The sequence below is a fragment of the Sphaerodactylus townsendi genome, linkage group LG08, assembly GCF_021028975.2.
Source record: "Sphaerodactylus townsendi isolate TG3544 linkage group LG08, MPM_Stown_v2.3, whole genome shotgun sequence".
Lineage (NCBI taxonomy): Eukaryota > Metazoa > Chordata > Lepidosauria > Squamata > Sphaerodactylidae > Sphaerodactylus > Sphaerodactylus townsendi.
The window spans coordinates 6,829,429-6,855,019 of record NC_059432.1 but is presented as its reverse complement, the minus strand read 5'-3'; the positions used below and the strand labels follow the sequence as shown (position 1 = coordinate 6,855,019).

The 25,591-nt window shown below is 48.0% G+C and overlaps 1 protein-coding gene across 5 annotated transcripts; it reads right to left on the bottom strand.

Annotated features, from left to right (window-relative positions):
• Window positions 1-824: 824 nt before the first annotated feature.
• On the bottom strand, window positions 825-8,402 carry BLOC1S2 (biogenesis of lysosomal organelles complex 1 subunit 2). Of its 5 annotated transcripts, none has more exons than XM_048505776.1 (5): window positions 8,282-8,402; window positions 4,607-4,723; window positions 4,146-4,265; window positions 2,322-2,426; window positions 825-1,382 (listed from the first exon to the last, which is right to left on the bottom strand). In XM_048505776.1, exons 2-5 carry the CDS (start codon window positions 4,647-4,649, stop codon window positions 1,351-1,353), a joined length of 300 nt encoding a protein of 99 aa, XP_048361733.1. In that variant the 5' UTR covers window positions 4,650-4,723; window positions 8,282-8,402; the 3' UTR covers window positions 825-1,350. The 5 variants fall into 5 exon arrangements, with proteins under 5 accessions (XP_048361733.1, XP_048361730.1, XP_048361732.1 ...); XM_048505773.1 differs by lacking the exon at window positions 8,282-8,402 and adding an exon at window positions 8,007-8,219; XM_048505775.1 differs by lacking the exon at window positions 8,282-8,402 and adding an exon at window positions 7,215-7,821.
• Window positions 8,403-25,591: the final 17,189 nt, after the last annotated feature.

Below are 25,591 nucleotides of genomic sequence, written 5' to 3'. Positions count from 1 at the left end.
TAGAAGTTCAAATTTGACATGCTAGATGAGACAAAGTGACAAGCAGAGGTTCAGTCTCAGGTGATTAACTGGTCTACATATTTCTGCCAGCTCCCCTTCCTAGTAACTCCCGAGATGGATCCGACCGCAGGAGGTGGCCGGTCACAGCACTGCAAGCCCTCCTCTGCAGTAGAAAGGGCACCCGTCTGCAGGAAGCATTAACGCTTCGGCATGGAGCAAAGGAAAGGCTGCCAGGGATGCAGAGGGCCCCAGGTTCAATCCCCAATATCTCCAGTTAAAAAGGGCCAGGCTGTGGTAGGGGAGATGAAAGATCCCTGAGACTGCGGAGATCCACAGCGCCCCCTCCCCCCCCCGCCCTGAAATGTATTTCTACCATACATCAAAGCTCCTAGCCATGGTGCTTAAAAGGAACCTCCTTATTCAGGGACAGTAAACCTCAGAATACCAGTTTAGGGAGGAAACGTCAGGGGAAGGTCTTGGTCTCGGAGCCCCATTGTTTGGTCCTCCGGGTTAACTGGTTGGCTGCTATGTGACGCCAGGGTCCTGGACTAAACGGATCATCCATAAGGGCCCTTCTCATGTACTTCTACCGACTTAATTCTTGCTGAAATAGACAAGGCTACTACTGCCTGTTCGTCTGCAAGTCCTTGCCGAATGGAGACAACCAGCGAGGCAGTCCCCCACAAGCACATCTTCCATCCAAACAGTGCAAGAAAAAGAAATTGAGTCTAGGCAGAAAAAGCAAACCTCAACAATGATGGTGGGTCAGCCCGGGGGAACCCCCCCCCCCCAAACACACACCACCACTCCAGAAGAAGGGCCCCTTCCTTTCCAAGTGTCCTTTATTAGGCAGAAAGAAAAGCACAGCAGGGAGGAGGCATCACGAGGGTTTGCTGCTGGGTCTGCTTCACTCTGCAGTGGAAGCTTCCACACTCCCAAATCGAGGGCTTTCCTTACGCCAGAAATGACCACATTCTGGCTCAAACAAGAGGTGAAAACAGACAAGTCGGAGCAGCAGCTGTAAAGATTGTGTGTGTGTGTGTGAGAGAGAGAGAGTGAGTTCTGAGGCAGGCAGACTGAAGCAGAGGCCGTGAACAGTGGGTTGTGGATCAGCCCTCAGTCAAATACGTAAGGGAAGTGGCAAAAAGGCGTGGTGTCTCCGGGGAGAGGAAAACGTTTCCACCTCAGGAAAGAGCAGCATCTCTGTTCCGAAAGTTTTACCACACTTCTGGTCAGGAGGATTTTTCACAGGACACACTGAGTACAGTCAGTGGCGCGTTTTCTGACTGATTTTCAACCAGCCCAGGAGCCCAGCAGGAAGAAGAGGGTCCATCACAGAAACGGCTTTGCTCACCTTTTCTCCAGTTTTTTGTACTTTGCCTCTGGAAAAGAAAAGTTGGAGCAAGTCTTAGAGCCCAACGAGACACGAGAGCTTCCTGTGGCCACTATGAGGCCACGGTCAGTGCAGAGTTGCTTTGAAATGCCGCCAGGCCCTGACTGGACGTGCCACAGGGGGGGCTCTTGTCCGCCCATCAAGTGCTGAAATGGCAGAAACGTCCCCCCCCCCAGGACTGTTTCAGCCCCTGAGAGGAAAGGGACGCTCTGCAGAAACCGCATGGTCCGATCAGCAGTGCAACAGGGTGGCCAGAAACTTCAGGCCCGCCCCATAGTGCAGTGGCAACATATGCAAAGGCCAGTCAAGCAAGGGGCTCGGAATGCCCTCGCTCCTGGCAACTGGGAGCAGCCGTGGGAAGGAACTGCACAGGCGGCAGCACTGCATTATGGGGCCTGGTGGTTCAGACACTGTTTTGCAGTGACGGCCACAATCCAGTCCTCAACGTGATGACTGAGGACACCTGCCAATGCCTGGCCTGGGGCTCATCAAGTGCTTTTAGGAAGTGGGCAGAGTCGGTGGGGCTTTTGCCCAGAACAGCTTCTGATTTGCTGTACAGATTTAAAGGCATCCCATTGGAGCTTCTGCCAGAAATGTAGAAGCGGCATTATCAGAGGCTTCTGTAGAGCTTCTGTAGCTGGAGCTGTCTTCCGCATCAGCTGTTTTGTGATTCTGCCCACTGCCCCGTGTCAGGATTTCAAAGCACCTGCATGGTGAAAAGGGGACCACCTCTGCCTCTGCTTCACAATAGGTGCCATCAGGGTTAACAAGATTGACAGGACGCCCCAGTAGCCCTCCTGGTAAGACTTGTGCCGCGTATGTCTTTCATAAGCCCTTTCTCCTCACTATCAAGGGGGTAAAACCTGCCCGGGAGGCGGGGGGGGGGGGGGGGCCTACAATATTGCCCAACAACCGCAGAAGGAGTTACCAAGCTTCTTGGAATATGCATCCAGCTTGTAGGCTGCCTGCTCCAAAGCTGCCACTTGCTCCTCAATCAAGCTGATCTGATCGAGGTACGGCTGGAGTCCGGCATCTTCAGAAAAGAGGGGGGGAAACAACAGAGATTAGTTTCTTCCTCACTAAGAGTGAACGGTTTATTCCAGCTCAAGTCAGTAATCTCAAACAACAACATGCAGGGAAAAGGGAAAGGTTTCTGACCCATGGAGGGACATCCCCTCACAAGGCCACCGCCTTCCCCATCCATCTACACTTCTGGCAAACTGAGTACTTGTTTTACCGACCTCAGAAGGATGGACGGCTGAGTCAGCCTTGAGCTGGCTGCTTGAACCTGACCTCAGCTCTGCAACTGACCCCTCTGCACCACAAGAGGGAGTGCCCACGTGACAGGCAGCCGCAGCTCTCAAAGGTCTTTCCTAGGTCTGCAACGAGGAGTCCAGTCACCACAGAGACCAGACATCGATCCTAGGATTTTCTGCATACAAAGCAATGCCCTTGGGCACCACAGCCTCCATTCTCACCGCTCCTGGTGCCCACCAAGTGTTTTTGGAAAGTGGGTGGGACCAGGAGGGGCTTTGGAGTGCCGCTGGAGGTTTGACTTACTGTACAGATGTTCTTTAAAATGTTGCTTTGGCAGCAGATGCCACCACAGTACAAGGATCTTCACTGACTAAAGGTCAGCTGCAACCGCCATTCTGTGCTGGCTGCGCCTCTTTCAGAATGCATTTGTGGGAGTAATTTTTGTCATGGTACTCAGTGTGATGTGTCAGGATCGCAACTGTGCCAGTAGACTCAAAAGGGTTGGGGACCCCTGCTATGACTTCGCCACAAACCTAAATCCCAAGCGTTTAGAAGTCCTGCAGCAGGGCCAATCAGCCCACAGAAGCTGGTGACAGCAGGGAGGGGTCAGATTCTGCACAGATATCCGAGGGTGTGACCATTTTTGTTGCTTTCCCCTTTCCAGAGCAGCTTTAGCATCGCATGAAATGTTGCTCCTATGGGGACCCCCAAGAATATCTTGGGAAAGGAAACTGGAGGTCTCCTATGGATGACAATCACCCAATATTCCCTGGACCCCACAGAAACTAAGGTAGGATTAGGCCTATAAATACAGACTAGCAAGTTCCTTGTAATGCTCTAGTCTAGGCAAAGCCTTTTAAAAGAAAACAGCAGCATTTCCTCAGCCAAACTATGCCCACATCTTCACTGAGGAATGGACACAGTGAGAATCCATTAATGAGGAGAATCTGCACCACAGACATGTTTGATCCAACATCACTGACAGGTTCTTAAAAGTTACAAGGAGAGGACAGACAAAAAACAAACCAGGTCGTATTAAAACTAACAGAGAAATTGTAACAACTCAAAACCACACCAGTGAATAATGCATTGGGGTGCGGACAGATGCAGAAAGACTTGACTGGGATGTCCTTCACAGATGCCATGAAAAGTACGCCTGGCAAGAGTGTCCTTTTCAGTATTTGTCACGGCTGCGTTTCCTCTGTAAATGGACTTCTAGTGAATTACTATTGTTGTACTGTTGTCTATGCCAATAAAGCCTTGCTAAAGAAGTAAAGACTTCTAGTGGAGCTGAAAAGCTTCTTGCCTCTTTGCAAATCACAGAAATCCATCTAAGAAAACTCCTGCTGGACCCCCAGGTCAGACACCAGGCCACGAGGCTTCTTTGGGTGCATGGCCTAGATGTTCTAAGAGAATCCTGCAACAGACCAATACCTGTATGTAAAGCTCAAAGCATGCAATTGATTCAAATGCATGAGTCTCCCTCTCGCCTTACATTTCTGATTCAAGTCTTTCAGGTTTCTGCTGATGTTTATAGCAATATCTTTCATTTCCAGGTATTTCAAACTTGTGAGCTTGTTCATATTTTCCAGGAGTCTGTAGTCTTCGCTAGAGGCTTTAAAAAGGAGGGAGAGAGGGAAAATGAAGCAATGATTTAGAGAAACAGGCATTTACATGACAGTTTTTATAATGGGAAACGCTTGTCCAGCCACTCAAAACAGCAGGCCTAAAACATTTAAGTCCACACAAAAAAATCTAACTAATCCGCAGACACAAATTCATGGAAAAGGGCAGCCACGTCAACCTGGGGTGGTTTTGTTCTAGCGAAAGCCTGCCTAGCAAACTTCCTTTAAAAGTTTACATCACCAGGACAGGAAAGTCACAAGACTTCAGTCAGCTCCTGGGGAAACGTGTGTCTGCAGGTGCTGCCCTTGCCGGGGCTGCCCACACACTTACCTGTCAGTTCCCCTGTGAGGTAAATGGCCATTTTATTGAACATGTCTTTACACAGTCCGTTAATGTCTACCTCTGCTGGTTCAGTGGCTTCTTCTGCTGTCTCAATAACAGGATCATCTGGGTAGGTTTGCAAGTACAAAATAAACGAGAAAAAATGTGACAACACAGTCATTATCGCTACGTTCACATGTAGGCGAGAGGTTAGGTAGAAAGTAAACAAAGCTATTCCTCACATGCAAAGAAACTGGATGGTTTCTATGATTCAAGCATCTTGTCTCTTTAGCACAGAGGTTCTTGATATTGTTCAATTATGCTGTTACAATTCCAAGGGGAAAATGGGTAATATCATATGTATTACAAATATCAAATATTGTAACAGCATTGCCCTCGGTGTGCTATTTATTTTCACTGGGACTGTTTGCAGCATCACTTGCATTACGCACAATCTCACCAACTAGCAGCGATTACATTCACCTGTATAACAAAACATTTGGTTTTGATTTATTTATTTATTTTATTTATTATTTTGTTTTATATACCTATCCCAAAGGGGCTCAGGGTGGCGTACAACACAAGTTTCACCACAAAATATAACCAAAACCCAACCCCAAAAACGGGTGGAGCAAATGGCTAAATACAAATAAATAAGTTATAGATAAATAATTTACAGATAAATAGCACACAAGCTATTATAGCAAATGGTTGCTATAAACTATAAAACTAAACATCCATTAAAACAACAGTTAATACAATAAAACGGCATCCAGCAAAATTCTTAATTGAAAACCCTGCCAAAGAGGGAGAAACGGTGGGTCCCAACAATGTTAAGGGACCCCTAGTACAATAGGTACAGGGAGGGGGCACTTCACTCAGCAGCTCGTCTCCCCAAAGGCCCAGTGGAACAACTCTTCAGGCCCTGCGGAACTCACCAAGATCCCGTAGGGCCCAGACAGCTGGAGGAAGAGTGTTCCACCAGGCCGGGGCCAGAGCCATAAAGACCCTGGCCCCCGTGGAGGCCAGCGGCATCATTGAGGGGCCAGGGACCACCAGCAACTTGGCCTCTGCCGAACGCAGAGGCCGAGCAGGGACGTATGGGGTAATGTGGTCCCGAAGGTACAAGGGCCCCAAGCCACGTAAGGCCTTAAAAGTCAACAGCCCCACCTTGAAGATGATTCGGAACTCAACTGGAAGCCAATACAGACGGCGTAACGCAGGCTGCATATGGTCACAATAGGCACCCCCTGTGAGTAAACGAGCCGCCACATGTTGGACCAGCTTTAACCTCCAAATCAATCGCAAGGGAAGGCCCGCGAAGAGCGAGTTACAATAGACTAACCTGGAGGTGACCGTTGCATGGATCACAGTAGCGAGGTCTGCTTGGGAGAGGAAGGGAGCCAACCACCGGGCCTGATGAAGATGGCAGAACGCCACCCAGGTTACACGGGTCACCTGGGTCTCCATTGAAAGAGATGAATCCAGGTGGACCCCCCAGGCTGTGGACAGAGGTCAGTGCCAATGAGACCCCTCCCACACCGGTGGCTGAAAATTTCCACACCCCCCCCCCCAAGGCCAAGCCAAAGGATCTCCTTGATGGATTCAGTTTTATCCTGCTCTGCTTCAACCAACCAGCAACCGCCTCCAAACAATGCTGTAGAGCTGCAGGGGCGGCGACCGTTTCCCCCTCCAGCAACAGAATGAGCTGAGTGTCAACAGCATACTGATGACAGATTAGCCCAAAGCTCCGTACCAGCTGAGCAAGGGGTAGCTTATAGATGTTAAACAACAGCGGGGCTAATAGCACCCCCTGGGGTACACCGCAATGAAGCAGGCACTTCTGGGAGGCTTGGTCCCCACACCACACTCTGATCCCGGAGAAACAAGACAATCCACTGAAGGACAGTGCCCCGTACCCTGGAAGCGGCCAGGCGGCAGGCCAAAAGGTTGTGGTTGACCACGTCAAATGCTGCAGTACGATCTAGCAATACCAGCAGCGCCGATCCGCCTCGGTCAAGCTGCATACAGAGGGTATCTGTGACGGCGACGAGAACAGTCTCCATCCCATGCCCAGTACAGAAGCCGGACTGGAAGGGATCCAAGGCCAATGAGTCATCCAGGAAACCCTGAAGCTTCTCCAACACCACTCGCTCAATTACCTTCCCCAGAAATGAAAGATTCGAAATGGGGCGGTAATTGGCCAGATCTCCAGGATCTAACGATGGTCTTTTTAAGAGTGGGCGGACCACCGCCTCCTTCAACCCACCTGGAAAGACTCCTTGTTCAAGGGAGCCATTGATGATATTCAACAGGTGGAGTTGCAACTCCCCCCGGCAAGCTTTAATAAGCCAGGAGGGGCATGGATCCAGAGGACAAGTAGTAGGTCTAACAGCAGCCAGGGCCCTGTCAACAGTGACTTCAGAGAGCAGGGAAAACTGGGCCAAACAAGGGTCAGAAGACGGCAAAGGAGCAGCAGTGGCGTAGTGGTTAAGGGCAGGTGCATTCCAATCTGGAGGAACCGGGTTTGATTCCCCGCTCTGCCGTCTGAGCTGCGGAGGCTTTTCTGGGGAATTCAGATTAGCCTGTGCACTCCCACAGATGGCATCAAACTCACTCGGCTGGTTCCAGATTCAAACGTCGCACAGACAAAATCATGGGCGTGCAACGGACACGTGAACACGTTTCGCCAGCCGGGAGGAGGAGGGGGGGGGGGGCGCCGGACTGGCCGCAGCCGGCACGAAAGACTCCCCCCCCCTCTCTCGTGGAGAACGCGAGGATTCCCCCTAAAGCGGAGTTTCGCCCCGCAGCTGTTCAAGAAAATGCCCCGATATTCTCAGTTGAAACTTCTCCCCCCCGCACAACGCTCTGTATGAGAACCGCGGGGGGGTGGGGGGTGGGTGGCGGGTGCGCGCAAGGACGGGTGCGGGGGGGGGGGCGCCACAGGACCGGAATGGAAAAGGGTCCTCCCCCCGCCCTTGCCACCCTTCGGGGGGCAGCCCCCCCCCCCCCGGCGGCGGCATCGGCGTTAGCAGATCTTCATTCCGCAACCGACGCCCAACGCAGCCCGTGGAGACCTTCAACGAGCACCAAGAAATCCGGGGAACACCGGCCTGAAACGGGGGCGGGGCGGCAGCTGCAGCGGCCTCGACACCCCCCCCCCCCGGAAACTTTTTGAGCAGGGAGTTCCTCATTTTAAGGGATGCTCGTTGCGGGCTCTCCCCCTCCCCCCACAGGCACCGCCCTCCCTCCCCCCCCCCGCCAACACAGGCGCGTGTCTGGCTCTTTTCACGCGTTAAGGGGTCCCCACGTGGACACCGGCCTCTCCCGGGGCCTGGACGCGCCGCACCAGCCCGCGGGTCCCCCGGCTCAAGCGAGGCTTCCCGGGGGCCCTCCTGGCCTTCCTTACGCTTGGCGGCCGGCGGCCGGGCCTCGGGGGCCTCCTCAGGGGGCGCCGCTGCAGCTGCCGTCGCCATGACGACTGGCCCCCTCCCTCCCCCGCCAGCCAGAGCAGAGGGCTACTTCCGAGTGCCTCTCGCGCCACCGTCCGCCTACTGCGCGTGCGTCCAAGCAACCGCCCGGACGGTTGGCTGCGGCTGGTTTCGAGGGCGGGGGCGACTTCCGAGTCGCTCTTGTTGCCCCGGCGGAGGCCGCCCTTCCTTCCCGCCGGGAGGAGCGACTCACTTCTCTTCACGGCCGGAAGCGCCGGGGGCCGAGCTCTCGACGCCTCGCAGAGGAGCCCCCGCCTCCCTGTCGCGCCACTTCCGGCAGCAGAACCGCCCGCAGCTTCCAGGGCTTTTTAGAACATTGCAGTTGCATCTTTGCTCTGTAAAAAATCCGGGTTCCCGTTGAGGGCGTGGCTCCCCCTCCTCCGCACCATCCCCATTGGCTGCAGCAGAGGCGGGGCTTAAGTTTTGGTACTTGTCATAACCCCCCCCCCCTTTGCCGCTTGGCCAGCCGCTGGGTCAGGCGCTACGGCCAGCTGCATTAAAAGACCCAGCGACTTATCCGCGTTTGGAACAAGGTGCTGGGAAAATATTGTTGGCCACTGACCCTGAACCCAGTGAAAGACAAGGGTGGTTTGTTTCGGACTCTGGCGCCACAAAGCACTTAATTAAGGATGATAGATATTTTACTCATTTACAACCATGTCATGAGACTCTGACCCAAGCAAGCGGCTTTCAGTTTAGACCGGTTGGTTGCTGTACTATCCATCTATCCATCTATCCATCCATCTATCCATCAATCTATCAATCTATCATCTATCATCTATCATTCAATCATCTATCATTCAATCAATCAATCTATCCATCTATCCATCCATCTATCCATCCATCATCCATCCATCCATCCATCCATCCTCTATCATCCATCCATCCATCCATCCATCCATCCATCCATCCATCCATCCATCCATCCATCCATCCATCCATCCTCTATCATCCATCCATCCATCCATCCATCCATCCATCCATCCATCCATCCATCCATCCATCCATCCATCCATCCATCCATCCATCCATCCATCTATCTATCTATCTAATCTAATCTATACCGCCCTATCCCCGAAGGGCTCAGGGCGGTGAACAACAGAACTTCATTTTATGAACCACAAGGGGGAGCTAGTCCCATTTACACTGAAGAATGCCTATTTGGTTAGAAATGCAAGTGAGTGCTTAATTGTTTTGATAACATTATTGGACTCCGGATGTAGAATTGGGAGAATGACAGATGTGAAATAATTGATGAAGATATTGGAACCAGTTTCTTTGCTGAAAGAGAAGGACAATATTTTTATTTGAAAAATATAGAGAGTACTGATGTGCAGAGTCTTCAGAGTGATAATATGGAGAATGTTGAAGATGCTGATGGTGTTTTAAAGGTGTCTGAAGTAAATTGTTCACACAAGAACTGCATTTTCGCTTGGCATTCTAGACTAGGTCACAAATCTTTTGATGCAGTCAAACAGTTTGTTACAAGCTCTGGACTGCAGGTCATAGATTGTGGTTTGAGCCAAAATAAAAAGGAAGGACCATCAGTGTTGAGAAGTGAGATTCCTGGAGAAAATCCATTGTGATCTAATTGGCCCTCTGGCGCCATTGCGTGGCGGAGCCAGGTATATACTCACCATTGTAGAAGGAAGAAGCAGGCATGCTAGCTGTTATTTTTTGAAATCAAAGAGTGATGTACCTTTGAAGTTAAAGAGCTACATTGCAATGGTTAAGAATAAGTTTGACAAAGCTCCAGAAATCCTTTTCTCAGATAATGGGAGCGAGTTTCTAAGCAATGACTTTCAGGAGTTCCTGGCAAGTGCAGGCATTGTGCATGTGAAATATAGTGCTTTTCAAAACAGCTTAAATGAACGTTTCAACCGATAGATTCTGGAATCAGCTCGCTGTATGTTGATGCAAGCGAACTTGCCCTACTGGGGAAGGCGAACTTCTCTGGGGAGAAGAACTACTGGGGAGGGCGAACTGCAAGCGAACTTCTCCCCCTACTGGGGAGAAGCAGTAAATACTGCCACTTATCTTTACAATAGAAGTCTATGCAAGGCCACAGGTAAATCGCCTTTTGAGATGTGGAATGGCAAGCTGCCTGCACTGAGACATTTGAAAGCATTTGGATCCAAAGTTTATTCTTTTGTCCCCAAGCAAAAGAGGTGGGAAGCTCCACTCCCAGAGTGGATCTTTGGATTCTGGTTGGATTCAATGAATATTCATGGGGTTATCGCATTTTAAACCCCACTACTGGAGATATTGAAATCTGCCATGCAGTTTACATTGATGAGAGAAATATCCTGAGTGCTCCTGAGCAGGGCAGTGCTGTGCAAAGGCCCACTCAAGAGACTGAGGAAAGTACCTTTACACAAATGGTCAGTGAAGCAGCTGTTACCCCCAGGGCAGAGATGGAAGTTGTCCACTCAGAGGGGGTAACTGGGCAGTCTGACTCAGAGCAGAGCGACACAGAGCAGGCTCAGAATGAGTCTGAGGAAGAAGAGGTTCCTTTCACTGAGAGGAGATCACAGAGAGCAAACAAAGGAGTCATGCCAAAGAAATTTGATGATTAGGTGTGCCATGTAGACGTCCAGTCTGAGAGTGAACCCACAAGCAAGGATGAAAGTATGCAATTGTCCACACCTGGGGAAAGGAAGTGGACAGCCATCAGGACATTATTAAGTATTAGCAACTTTAAGGCAGATGCAGGTGCAGCATCTCAATATTGGGACTATTTCTAGAAAAAGAAAGCTAACTGCTTTACTAAAGGAACAAGGCTTTAAGCAAGGAGAAGCTGAACCTTGTTTATTCTCAAGGATGAGAAATGGACAATATCAATACATTCTTACCTTTGTTGATGATCTTTTGATCTGCTGCCAGGCGCATGAGGATGCAGCAGAAATTGCCAATACAATGAATCGCTCTGTTGAAGTAAAGCAACTGGGAGAAGCGAAACAATACTTGGGAATACAAATGGAAAGAACCCAGGATGAAGGATTTCTTCTCAACCAGAAAGCAAAGATTATGGACTTTATTGAGTCAGTGAACATGGAAGATGCAAAAGGTGTCAGAACACCAATGCAGCCTGAATACCTTAAGCTTAATGATGGAGAGCCAATGGAGAACAATCATAGATGCAGAGAAGCTATTGGAAAGCTGCTACATCTAAGCACAGTCTCTAGGCCAGATATCACAGCTGCTGTGGGAATCTTGAGCAGAAAGACAAGTGCACCAAATCATCATGATTGGAAAGCTATAAAGAGAGTGGCTCAATATCTGATCAAGACAATGGACTTAAAATGGAGGATTTCACCCTGCAAGGATTCAAAACTAGTAGGTTGTATGGGTGCAAATTGGAGTGAAGACAACACTGATTTTGCTTGAACAAGTGGATACATTTTCTACTATGGAGAGAACTTAATAAGCTGGACTAGCAGAAAACAGACTATTATTGCCCAATCTACTACATAATCTGAATGCATTTCAGCTAATGGTGCATGTCAGGAAATGGAATGGATCATCGCTCTGCTGAAGGGCTTTGGCATAGAGGAATCTAAGCCAATCACCTTATTTGAGGACAATCAAGTCTGTATCAAATTAATAAAAAGCGAAGGGTTCAGTAATAGAAGTAAACACATCGCAATCAAAATTGCGGGAATGAGACGAATGATGAAGGAGGGACTGATCGATATCCAGTATACACCCTCAGAAGAGATGGTGGCTGACATCTTCATGAAGCCACTAGGAAGACTGACGTTTGAGAATCTCCGAGAAAGTTTATGCATGCAATTTTACAGTGATTGAGTTTCATGTTTGCATTGTTACGATGAAGTTAAATGTTTTCGCATTATTATTATAATTAAGGTTTATGTTTTTATGATTGCAAGTGTATTGTGACAATGACACTTGAGAAGGGCTTTGTTAGGATTTGCAAGTGTCTGTCACAATCCTGACTAGAAGGGGTTAACTATGTGCATGTTAATTAGGTACTGAAGTCACAGTTCATTGATTAAGTCATTGGCTAGTTAACCCGGCATTGCATAGGTGAGACTTGGCACTTAGGTCAGAGGTGATAAAGTTGTCTGTGTTCCTTTGTCTCACTCACATGCTCAGAAGTTCTTTGTTGGGATTCACACAAGGTGAATTCCTGCCTTGCTCATAGGCACCATGTGGGCTCACATCGGCCTGAGTAAAGTAATCCTGTTAGTGCTAGGATAGAAAGCTGTTCTTAGTTTTTTTCCATGTAACCCTTTTTACCCTTATTAGGATGTAAACTGTTTTTATATAACCACAGCAATTGTCTCTGGGTCGATTATTTTTCTCTGCTAATAATCAAATAATCAATAATCAAACAATCAAATTATGTAACAGTGATGGATTTGCCCATGGATGGAGGCGCCTCCTGAGCTCCACCATCAAGGGATTTAGTTGCTCTAACATTTTGCTAAGATCATGGAAGAATTCTCTCATTGGCCCTGTTAGCCTCAGGCAGCATTTACAGCTGGGTCCAGCTGTACTGTGAGGTAATTGGAAGTAACTCTGCTATTTTTACTGGGGAGGAAAATGATTTGCAAAGTCCTCCTGTGAGAGGTGAATGAATATAAACACTCATCCCCTAAACATAAATTGCCCATTCAGCTGTCAGCGCCTTATAGTGTGGATTAAGGCTAAGCTTGGGGTCTTTGCATTTCGAATTGGTTGTTAGGCTTTTTGTGGGATCGTTACCTGGTTTTGCAGTTGCAATTACACGTTTTCTAGTGGGTGGGGGGAATCCTTCTCATGCCTTTGATTTATTAGAATGCTGCAGCTGATATTTGTTTATACTTAGCCTTTAGCCAAAGCTGTGTTGCTTGGTAGGTTTAGTGTGAGAAGTGCACCCTGACATAGATTGGGAGAGACCATGCTAAGGTGGGGCGGGGCTGGGGTCACCTATGAAAGGAACAGACAAGAGGATAAATCAAATAATGCCAAAGTTCTTATGAGAACAAGAGAAAAAATGTATCTCTCTGCCTGGAAGTACACTAAAATATCAAAAATTTGAAAGCAATCAGTCAAAATATAGTCAAGGGCAATTAGAACCATGATCAGTCACAAGAAAAGACATTGGCCAGAGCACCTGAGTTCCTGCGACAGACAAGAACCACAAAATACACATAATATGGTGGAGACAAAAAGTAGAAAATTATGACACAAGACTTGAAAACCAAGAAGATAAATAAAAGGCAGAATAAATGACAACTTTCATTGAATAGTTCCAAAAGGCAACACCGTGATAGAAGGGCAATCTGAAATGTTTTGTAAATATAAAGAGCATCAGCAGAGTACTGGAAGGTGTTGCATGGAGGTATCTCATTTCCCCCATCCCACTATGTCCTTTTGTTGGTATTTGGCAAGTGCCAGTCACACAATCCAGTAATGGAGGAGCTAATGTTGTGCATGCTAATTAGTTAGTGAGGTCAGAAGTCAGTGACCAGGTAACTGACCCCCATTGGTCAAGCAGGTCTACATACAGGTCTGCACGTAGGCAATAGGTATATATCCTTTGTATGCTCCCTGCACATGCCCTCTCAGGTAGCTTATTAGCCATATGACAGCCAAGCAGGAGCTAGCTGATGGAGCTAGCCAGTTAGTAAGATATTTACCTGTTTTTGTATCCAAGTTTACCCTTCCCTATTTTTATAGTTAGTAAACTTTATTTACAGTAAGCAACTGCCTCTGCCCCTTTATTGTGCAAACTCTGCATTGCGCAATTGCTCAAACCCTTCGGGGGTTGGGTGGTCTATGAAATCTAATAATAAATAAATAAAATAAATAAATTATCACAACTGAGATTCACATCATCTTTCCTAGAAAGCCCCTGTAGCCTCTCCTCTTTCCCTGCTTTCTTCCCACCTGCCCGCCCACCTGCTCGCTCGCCTATCTACCTTTACCTTCCCCATGTCTTCTGGCCCCCTCCTCCCATTTCCTGGCAGTCACTTCATGGTTCTGGCTGCCAGCTATACTGTGCTATGCTCAGTGGTGGGATTCAGCAGGTTCATACCACTTGGGCAGAACCAGCTGTTAAAATGGTGCTTGCAAACAACCAGTTGTTAAATTATTTGAATCCCACCACCGAACCTTTTGTTAAATTACTTGAATCCCACCACTGGTCATGCCCAATTATGTGGTGCTGGTCACCAAGCCAGATTCAATTGCACACCCTGCATTCCCCTCAGACTCACCTCTTCAGTCAGCAGTGATGCGGCAGCCAAGAAAGCCAATGCGATTCTGGGTTGTATCAATAGGAGTATAGTGTCAAAATTGAGGGATGTAATTGTACCTCTCTAATCTGCATTGGTTAGACCTCACCTGGAATATTGTGTGCAGTTCTTGGCACCGCAGTTCGGGAGGGATATTGACCGGCTAGAGTGGGTCCGGAGGAGGGCAACCAAAATGGAAAAGGGTATGGAGTCCATGCCCTACAAAGAGAGGCTTAGGGAGCTGGGGATGTTTAGTCTGGAGAAGCGTAGGTTCAGGGGTGACATGATAGCCATGTTTAAATATTTGAAGGGATGTCATGTCGAAGAGGGAGCAAGCTTGTTTTCTGCTGCCTCAGAGACTAGGCCACAGAGTAATGGATTCAAGGTGAAGGAAAAGAGATTCCACCTAAACATTAGGAAGAACTTCCTGACCGTCAGGGCTGTTTGACAGTGGAATTAACTGCCTCGGAGAGTGGTGGAGTCTCCTTCTTTGGAGGTTCTTAAAGAGAGGCTGGATGAGCATATGTCGGGAGTGCTTTGATTGTGTGTTCCTGCATTGCAGGGAGTTGGACTTGATGGTCCTTGTAGTCTCTTCCAACTCTATGATTCTACGATTCCTCCTCCTGGAAGTCCCTGGATCCTCACGTTTCCCTGTTTCTTCTTTTTTCCTTCCTACCCATGAATCAACCAACTTTTGTCTGCCCCCTATCCTCAGCTATATATTTACTTAATCATTGATAGCCTGCCTTTCTCCACAAAGGGGATTCAAGGCTGTCTCTCCCCCATTTTATAACACTATTTCAGCAGTTAGTTAGATGGCTTTGTGCAAAGAACAGGAGGCAACTGGTGCACTGAGAAGAATTATTTTGACTCAATTCAGAAACCACAATCAATTGCTTCTAATGGCAGATCCAAGTATCCCCTTTAGATATAACTTCAGCCTGAGCACACGTAGGGTGGGTATAAGTGGATGGAGAAGTCCAGTACATCATGTCCTGATAGTGTTCTGGTGGTCTCCAGAAGGAGTGCAGGATATGAAGCTCTCACATTTGGTACTGTATATACTCGTGTATAAGTCGACCCGCATATAAGTCCACAACATGGCCTTTTGTTTTTCTTGCCATATTTTGTTTCTTGACATTATTTCAAAGATTTCTAATTGTATTTGTTCTCATATATATTCCATCCATTTCTGTATAGTCCAGATTCTTTTGTCTTTCCAACCCAATGCTATTAATGCATGGACTGCCCTAATCATCAATTTAAATAGCATTTTCTTTCTTTGTTCTATTATTCTATAGTCCATTATACCTATAAATAATAGATCTATATTCTTATTTTTACTTTTACATATTTTTCGATATACAATATAACATATTTCCACAATTGTTTAATCTCTGGACATACCAACCACATATGATTATAAATTGCATTTTTATCACCACAATGCCAACACCTTTTTGTGCACTGGGGCATGTTCTATAATGTGATGGTGACTTTGAAACGACCTGGTGGAAAAAATAATTGTTTGGTCACGGTAGGGGAGGGTGGCCACCTATGGGGGGCATCAAACTCAGGTTTTACCCAGAGCTCCAGTTTGCCTAGGAACACCACTGCTCCTATGCCACAACAATCCCAACAGAACTGAGCCCCTACAGTGCTGATATAAGGAGTTTCCCATAGGAGATCACTGTTACAGAATGACACCATGTCCCCAGGGTAGATCCTGTTAGGACTTGACACTTAGATCAACAAAATCTACTTGACAGCTTGGCTGATGCAATCCTCCACCTTTCACCTAGTTTCAGGTGGGTGATGCAACCATGACTAAGCACATCTAGTGTGATTGCATCACTACTCTCTGATTGGTTGTATGTCTCTCTATATATGCACAGAACAGTTTGCTCTATGCGTGCTTTGGTTATCCAGTTGCTGCGCTGCACTCTGTCAGACAGTTTTGTGACTTTGGAAACAAGGAATAAAACCCTTCTGTTCTTTGAAGTGAACAACGTCTGGGTTCCTGCGTTTTCTTTTCCTTAACTGCTTCTGCTGTTACCACGACCGCTGCTGATTGGATCCTTCTCAGGTTATGGGCCCAGCTCCTACGTGCTACTCGTGAGTAACAGTGAGTGTACTGCGTGCTGTGTGACTCAGCTATTGCCATGGCTTCCACAATGGCTTCCAGAGCCCCTAGAGGCTGGGGCGGTATAAAAGTTTAATAAATAAATAAAATAAATAAATGTCCGGATTGCTGTTTGAGAGGCTGAATGAGCATAACTATGTGGCTTGGAGCCAGAAGATGCAGAGCTATCTCATTCGTGAGGACCTGTGGAATGTTATCTCTACCCCTCCAGTGGCCCCTACGGTTGCTGAGCGACGTGCAGATGAAAAAAAGCTTGCGTTACCGTCTATTGTGCTAGCAGTGGAAAACTCACAGTTGAGTTTATCTTTCATGAAGCTGAGACTGCAGCAGCCAAGGCGTGGGCGGCTTTGAAAGGCATCTATATCAGCCGCATTAAGTCGGCTGGGGCAAAGGTCCTCCTCACAAGACACAACTGGGTACAATCTCAAACTGAGGCCAGGAGGATCTGTATGTTTGAGCATCTGGAAGCAGATGTGTGAACTGTTTGCACTAGCTCAGCTGATGCGCAGGCTTTAGCAGTTTGAAAGACTCCCACAAAGTTTATCTGTTGCTGTCGCCGATTTGGATAGCAGCTGGGACCAGTTGGTATGTGCAGTTTCCAGAATGTTCGCGGAGTCTGGTGCTGACTTCTGGATTACGTCACTGCCAAGCTGCTAGACCACCAGAAGCAGAGGGACTACCAGCTCGAGAGCACGGCTGAGAAATCATCGCGGGGGGGATTTTCCTGCTGATTCTGGGCCGTCCCTACTTCCTGTGCTGTGAAAAAATGTTTTCGTTATTGGGAATCCTGGCCATTTTGCACGGGCCTGTACAGAAATGCAAAAGTGGCGCAGAGGAAGAACAAGCCACCTTGGAAAGCTTATGGGCTAACAGACAGGAATCACAAGCATCTACTTTTCCTGGTAACAAGCAAGGAGAAGGACTCCAACCTCACTATGGCCTCATTGGACTCTGCTTGTTCTGAGCATATACTAGCGAATAAGGAAAGTCTCCTTACTGACCCAATGCGTGCGCCAATCCTGTTATTGACGATGTTTGTTTAGCTGATGGCACCGCAGCAAAGGTGCAAACTTGCCAAGCGATCAACATTTTTTGTTCCTGCTCTAAATGGCTCTCTGAGTAATGTATATTTTGTGCCTTCATTTTGAATTTTGTTTGTTAAGTGTTGTAAGTATTGACAGCTGAGGGTTATGTGGTGGAATTTAGTGGGCAGACCTGTTCTATTAAGCAAACAAGGGAGAAAGCTCCTGTGCCACGGGTATACTGCAGAATAACCTTTATCAGCTAAATAACAATGTAGGACAAAAGCATGGCTAATGCAGTTAACAAACGTATGAACATGATGACTGTATTCATTATATGCACCGTGTGCTAGGACATGCCAGTTTCAAAGTGCTAGGAAACATGTCCAGGTTGTGTGGTTTTTGAAAGCCAAGTCCTGTCCTAATTATCTTGATTGTACTGTGTGCAGTAAGGCCAAAAGTAAAAGGCATTTCCTTCTACAAGGAAAAAAGCACCAGACAGTCCAGGATAGGCCATTAGCTTTTAATTCATGCAGACCTTTCTGGACCATTTCCCCAACCCAGCCAGGGACATGCAAAGAGTACCACATGAAGTTTTGGTGGACTGACTATAGCAGGTTCACGCATTATAGTCTTTTCCTGAGAGAGATCCACAAAAGCTGAGGCTTACCCAAGGTTTAAAGAGTGGGTGGCAATGTGTGGAAAGACAGTTTTCACATTAAAGTGGCTTGCCTCCAGACAGACAGAGGAGGTGAATTCCTGGGTTCTGGGTTCCAGAACTGGCTGAAGAAAGAAAGGCATAATGCGTCACAGAAAAGACCAACTCTTTCTCTCCTTTTGAGAACGGGGTTGCTGGAGAGAGGAAATTCTGGGGGTTCTGCTACACATACCATAAAAACGCTTGTTTGCTTCTGGATGCCAACATGCCTGAGTACATTTCTGGGCTGAGGCTGTGAACACTGCCACATTACTCTGACCAACAGAGTATGGTCTTCTAGTGTGAAACCAGACTCACTTATTTTTTGCTGTACCAGAAAGATCCATCTCTGGATCATTTGCATATCTTTGGCAGTTATGCCAATGTTAGCTGGTACCTTCCACCCAAAGGCGGAAGGGGATCAGAAGGTGGGTGAGATTGAGAGGTGTCTTGGTTATGGAATCTGAGACAAAAGGTTTTCGTTTTGCACATTCCCTATGGGAAGGTTGTGGATTGCTCGAAGTGCTAACTTTGAAAAGCATGCAGGATGGGGAAACTATCCATGCTAACACAAGAGGTTTTGCTACGATTTCACTTCAGCATGAAGGGGGTTACCAGAACTGCCAGGCAAGCAGCCTGCAGCAGCTCAAAAGGTCAACCAACTGCTTCCTAGTAGTGGTAAGCCGCCCAAGAAAGAAAGCTGAGAAGGGGAAGGGCTGCAAGACACAAAGTGACACTAGCAGTAGTGAAGATGAGAAAACAAATTAAAGTGCCTCGCACCTCTGATAGGTCTACAAAAGGGATACCTCCTGACAGGTATGGGTTTCTCTCAAAAGCGTCTATGTTTGTCAAGCACAGGTATCAGAGAGCCAAGCTCCTATAAAGAAAGATGTTAAAGCTACCGCCAGCTGAAATAGAGCTCTGGCGTTGAAGCTATGGCTGAGGAGTATAATACCTTAGTGCAACAACAGGTGTTTACCAAGACTGTTTTGCCAGAAGGAGAGGAGGCAATTGGGTCAAAGTGGGTGTTTCTGAGGAAAGAGTTGCCAAATGGTACTCAAAGCGTATAAAGCTAGGGCTTGTCACCCAGGGGTTTTGTGCAAAGACCGTTTGCTGAATTATGACCAGACCTATTCCCCCATAGCACCGACCTGGAGCTCTTTGAGAAGAGCTATGCGTTGCATTAGCTAGTAAAGAAAGGCTTTATGGTGAAGCATTATGACTTCCAGTGTGCTTTTTTTTAAATGCTAAATTGAAGGAAGCAATTTATCTGAAACCTGCACCAGGGTAATGAAAGAAGCAGACCCAAAATACTGCTTCTATCTTTTGCATCGTTCTTTGTATGGTTTAAAACAAGCTGGTGCTAACTGGTATGATGAACTGAACGGTACATTATGCTTAAACTGGGGTTTAAGAAGTCTGTTGCTGATGCATGTTTATACATCAGGGGAACTAAAAAAGAATCAAGAGGTCATTCTTCTTTTATGTTGCATGACATATGTGTGTTATTGATACCAAGATCTAAACAAACAATTCTGACAAATTGTACAAACAACTCAGTGACATGTATGTTCTAAAAGGGACTTAGGTTTTATCAAACATTACTTGGGTATTGATGTCATATCTACTCCAAAGCAACAGGTTATCTCCTGAGTCGTAGAAGAACAAAAATAAATGAATTGATTAGCGCTAAGACTAGATTGTCAAAGGCAAGGTTGCCACAACACCAATGTCCCTGGACTTTCAGAAAGTTAGTGGAAGTGAGGAGTTCAACAATCCTGAACTGTACAAGTCTGTTGTAGGTAGTCTCCTACATATATCTAACTGAACACGCCTTGAATATAGTAGTTTGCTGTTAGTACACGTGTGCAGAAAAGCTAGCAAGCCCAGCAAACATGATTGGGAGGGTAAGTTAAACGATGCGGTGGTTAGGTACCTTAAAAGGAACTGCTGATCATGGTTTTACTGATCCAGTCCATAAAGCACAGAGTTGCGTGCTACTGCAGAATAGCGTTCATTTTGCAGACTGTGGTGACAGGAAGTCCTGTACTGGTTTTAGTCATTCAGTATGGTGATGTAGCTATCACCTGGTGTTCTAGAAAACAGACCACAATCAGCCTGTCCACATCTGAGGCTGAGAGTTCACTGTGCATGTTGTCCGAAAGCGATGTTCAAGAACTACTTTGGGTTGAGAACACTGCTAACTGAGTTAGGTGAATCCATAAAGAAAGCCTATAATCGCGTGTTTGATGATTCACAAACCTGCATCGACAGAGATCTGCAAAACATGAAGAACCAAGAACTAAGTACATACAGGGAGTAAAAGTACCAGAATGTTAGGAGGAGCTAGTACAGAATGGAACTATTCAACTTGCCTATGATGTTGGTAGACAGAGCGAAATGTTGCTGATGTGTTTACTAAAGCTGTGTCACAGAATAAGCATCAGACAATGTTAGAACAGCTGAAAGTAATAAAGGTGCTGTCATAGTAGTTTTTGGAAGGGGTGTTAGGACTTGACACTTAGATCAACAAAATCTACTTGACAGCTTGGCTGATGCAATCCTCCACCTTTCACCTAGTTTCAGGTGGGTGATGCAACCATGACTAAGCACATCTAGTGTGATTGCATCACTACTCTCTGATTGGTTGTATGTCTCTATATATATGCACAGAACAGTTTGCTCTATGCGTGCTTTGGTTATCCAGTTGCTGCGCTGCACTCTGTCAGACTGTTTTGTGACTTTGGAAACAAGGAATAAAACCCTTCTGTTCTTTGAAGTGAACAACGTCTGGGTTCCTGCGTTTTCTTTTCCTTAACTGCTTCTGCTGTTACCACGACCGCTGCTGATTGGATCCTTCTCAGATCCAGGGATGCCTTCTCATCTTGTTTGATCCTAAATATTATGTTGTACCTTGGAGTATTTTAAAAAACTGAGCTAGAGATTTATTTATTTATTTATTTATTTATTAAACTTATAGGCCGCCTCTTCCCCGAAGGGCTCGAGGCGGCTCACAAAATGGCTGTTCTCCAAACAGCAACTCAAAACAACATAAAACTTAAACCTATTAAACCCGTTAAAATTTAAGCAGCAGTTGCTCCCAACAAATATAAATTAAACAGCAAGGTTGTTTAGCAAGAGTTGGTTAAAAACAGGTGCCCGATCTAAAGGCCAAAAAGGAAGAAAGAAGAAAGGGAGGGAACGGGCAGGGCCCATGATGGAATCAACAGCAGGCCCAACCAATATGACAAGAGATGGAAACTGGCAGCCTCAATTTCAATTTCAATGGGGGGCAGTAAAGCCGCGCCCGGCCCCTCCGAAAGCCCGGTGGAATAGCTCTGTCTTGCAGGCCCTGCGGAACTCACCAAGGTCCTGCAGGGCCCAGACAGGTGGAGGTAGAGCATTCCACCAGGCAGGGGCCAGAGCCGTAAAGGCCCTGGCCCGGGTCGAGGCCAGCCGCATCGTTGCGGGGCTAGGGGTCACCAGCAGTTCTGCCACCGCAGAGCGTAGTGGTCTATGTGGGACATAAGGGGTGATGCGGTCCCATGGGTATGAGGGCCCCATGCCGCGTAAGGCCTTAAAGGTTATTACCAGCACCTTGAAGACGATCCGGAACTCCACTGGGAGCCAGTGCAGACGGCATAGCACAGGGGTGATATGATCTGAATAATCACCACCTGACAAAAGCCGAGCCGCTGCATTCTGGGCCAGCTTCAGCTTCCGGATCAATCGCAAGAGAAGGCCTGCGTAGAGCGAATTACAGTAATCCACCCTTGAGGTGACTGTCGCATGGATCACAGTGGCCAGGTCGGACTGGGAGAGATAGGGAGCCAACCGCCGTGCCTGGCGAAGATGAAAAAACGCAACCTGGGTAACATGGGCCACCTGGCTCTCCATTGATAAAGCAGAGTCCAGGCAGACCCCCAGGCTACGAGCCAGGGATATCTGGGCCAAAGCGACCCCCTCCAACATAGGCGGCTGGAATTCCCTCGGTCTCTCCCCCCGGCCCAGCCAGAGGACCTCCATCTTTGTTGGATTAAGTTTTAACCTACTCTGCCTCAACCAACCAGCGACCGACTCCAAACAGTGCTGTAGAGCTGCAGGGGCAGAGGCCGCCCCCCTCTCCATCAACAGAATGAGCTGGGTGTCATCTGCATATTGGTGACAGACCAGCCCAAAACTCCGCACCAGCTGAGCAACATCTAGCATGTAGATGTTAAATAAAATCAGGGAGAGCAAGGCCCCCTGAGGAATCCCACAACTAAGTGGGGCCCTATGGGAAGCCTCATCCCCGCACCATACCTGCTGACCCCAACTCTGGAAAAACAAGACAATCCATTGAAGGACAGTGCCCCGCAGTCTAGAGGCTGCCAGGCGGTGGATCAAAAGGTAATGATCGACCATATCAAACGCTGCTGTGAGATCAAGTACCAGCAGCGCCGATCCGCCTTGGTCTAGCTGCAAGTGATGGCAGTGAGGACGGTCTCCATCCCATGCCCAGCACAGAAACCGGACTGGAAGGGATTGAGCACCGATGCGTCCTCCAGGAAACCCTGAAGCTGCTCTAACACCACTCTCTCAATTACCTTCCCCAGGAACGACAAATTCAAAACGGGGCGGTAATTGGCCAGATCACCAGGATCTAAAGATGGTCTTTTCAAGAGTGGGCGGACCACTGCCTCCTTCAACCCACCCGGAAACACTCCTTGCTCAAGGGAGCAGTTGACTGTATTCAACAGGTGGGGTCGTAACTCCTCCCGGCAAGCTTTTATCAGCCAGGAGGGGCATGAATACAGAGGACAGGTAGTAGGTCTAACAGCAGCTAGGACCCTGTCAACATCGGACTCGCAGAGTAGGGAAAACCGGTCCAAGCTTGGACCCGAAGACAGCGAAGGAGCCTCGAGTTCCCTTACTGTATCAAATGTGGCTGGAAGGTCCCGGTGGAGTGACGTGACTTTATCTACAAAAAAGCTGTGAAATGCCTCACAGCCAATAGGCAATTGAGAATTTATAGACCCCTCCACCAGAGAGGTGAGGGATCGAACAATCCGAAATAGTTGTTCTGGGCGAGAGCTAGCAGATGCGAGGGAGGACGAGAAATGAGCATTCTTTGCCCTCCGTATCGCCAACTCATAGGCTTTCATAAACATCCTATAAGTTGTTCGCACCATGCTCGCTCTAGCCGTCTGAGTTCCCATTTTATTTGGCGTAGCTCCTCGGTATACCAAGGAGCCCGTCGTGAGCGGGGGCGCAGAGGGCGCTTGGGAGCAATTTCCTCGATGGCATCGGAAAGTCTGGAATTCCAGTCTGTCACCTGCTCATCGAGGGTGCCAGGGGGCTCAGGGTCCCGCAGAACATTCAGGAACCTAACCGGTTCCATAAGTCTTTGCGGGCAGACATAAATGGGTCCGTCGCCTAGACAGGGTTGGCGCGGTGAATCCACCCAGACCTTCAGGGCAAAATGGTTGGACCATGGCAATCTGCTAACAGAGGATACGACCATATTCACTCCTGCCCCAAAACCCAGATCCAAAGTGTGACCAGCTTCATGAGTGGCGCCGGTGTTTAGAAGGGAGAGTCCCAGCGTCGCCATGGATGACACCAGGTCCACTGCCGCTGAACATGAGGCGGCGTCCACATGGACGTTGATGTCCCCCAAGACAATAAGTTAAGGGAATCGCAACACCCACTCGGCCACCGCCTCCAGCAGCCGTGGCAGGCTGTCGCCAGGTGCGCTAGGCGACCGGTACACCAGGAGAATGGCCAACCTCTCCCCAGATTGGGGTAGGGGTGTGTGTAAACCATGGTATAAATTTACATGGGTATAACTTTGCTTTGTATATCACACTTTTGTAATAGGCTATACAATTTTGCAAGCATAAGCTGCAGTAAGAGGAACAAGAGAGCCACTGCCCGCCACCTAGCTGATTAGAATCTGGCCCTGGCAGCCTGTTAAAATCACCCTAAAATGGTGGGAGCGCCATCCCTGTGGCAGCAAGGAGGATGTCCACCAGTCAAATTTGGCCCTCCGAGAATGCAGGCAGTGAACATTGGCCTTGGCCCCTTTTGCAGGGCCATTCCATGTTTGCCCAGCAGGTGGGGGTGGTCTGGCCTTCGGAAAAGATCGGCAGCAAAATGCTAGAGACGTTTGGCTCCAGGCAACAGGAATAAATGCCATGCTGATGCCACTGATGCCCTGACCAGAGTGGTCTAGGCTAGTCCAATCTAAGCAGGGTCTGGGTAAGTACCTGGATGAGAGACCACCAAGGAAGGTTGCTACATGGAGGCAGGCAATGGCAAACCACCTCTGATCATCTTGTTGCTTAGAAAATCCCATGGAGTCTCTGTAAGGTGACAGTGACTTGATGGCACTTCACTCACAAACAATCAAATTGGTGGGTCATTCTTCTGTCCCAGAGCAGATTCAGGCTTCTGGATACAGTGGGTGAACCAGGGAGATCCATGGGTAGCACCCCTTCAGGGGGGAGGGGGAAGGAGGTGGAAGGGGGGGAGAAGGGGGAGAGTCTTATTACCCCACCACTGCTTTATTACCCCCCCCCCCCCGCACAAACACACACCAGGAGCCATGCCAATCATTGGCAGGAACTAGGAAGGATGGCTTCTGGGTGGGTGAGCCAGGCAGCCGCTCAGAGCACCAAGCTGCAGGGGGGCATAGGCTCAGCTGCTGAAGATCCGCTTAGAGAGAGACTGTCAATTTGTCGTTCTCAAATGAAAAGAAGCCATGAATTTATACAACATCATATGGGAGCAAGGTTGGAAAATCTGGAAACTTGTATCACTATTTTAATCTTATCTTTATGTATGCAGTGGGTATTCCGAAACAAAGGCTGATTCTGCGCAGGCAACTGAAAGGGGTTCCTTAAGGGAGGGGGAGGTTTACTCTTTGCATTCTGGCCCACCCAAGAAGCTAGTCTAACGCATCCTTGGCAGACCCTGGGATGCTGCAAGATATCTCCCTTCCATAATGCTGCATCCCTTCTAGCTGAGAAACAGGCAGTATTCGGCAAGATGCTCAGTCCAGCTCTGCTGTGTTCCAGAATTGCCTTTCAATCTGTGCCTCTGAAGTTGAGGTGAACTCCAAAGCACCTTCAGTTAAATGATAATTATCTGCCTGACTTCTTGTCAAATAAAAGGGGAGCAGTATCTCTGTACATGCTTTATTGCGGTCGGGGGACAATGTTTGGAAACAATCAATGATTTTGTGTGAAAGCACTGAACCGTTCAGCTGAAATATATGCTTCACCAATCCTTCTAGAGCGTCAGTGTCCTCCTCCTTTCTACATTTCCCATCCAGGTTTGCATCCCCTCTGCAGCTGGCAGATCACAAGTTCAGAAGCCTCAGCCCGTCCGTCTTTCGAGCCCAGACTTCTCTGGGACA

Coding starts and splice junctions, on each gene's coding strand:
- BLOC1S2 (XM_048505773.1), bottom strand. CDS start 8,073: ATGGCGACGGCAGCTGCAGCGGCGCCCCCTGAGGAGGCCCCCGAGGCC. Junction 4,266..4,606: donor CCTCACAGGGGAACTGACAG/GTAAGTGTGTGG, acceptor TCCTTTTTAAAG/CCTCTAGCGAAGACTACAGA. Junction 2,427..4,145: donor GAAAGACTTGAATCAGAAAT/GTAAGGCGAGAG, acceptor TCTTTTCTGAAG/ATGCCGGACTCCAGCCGTAC.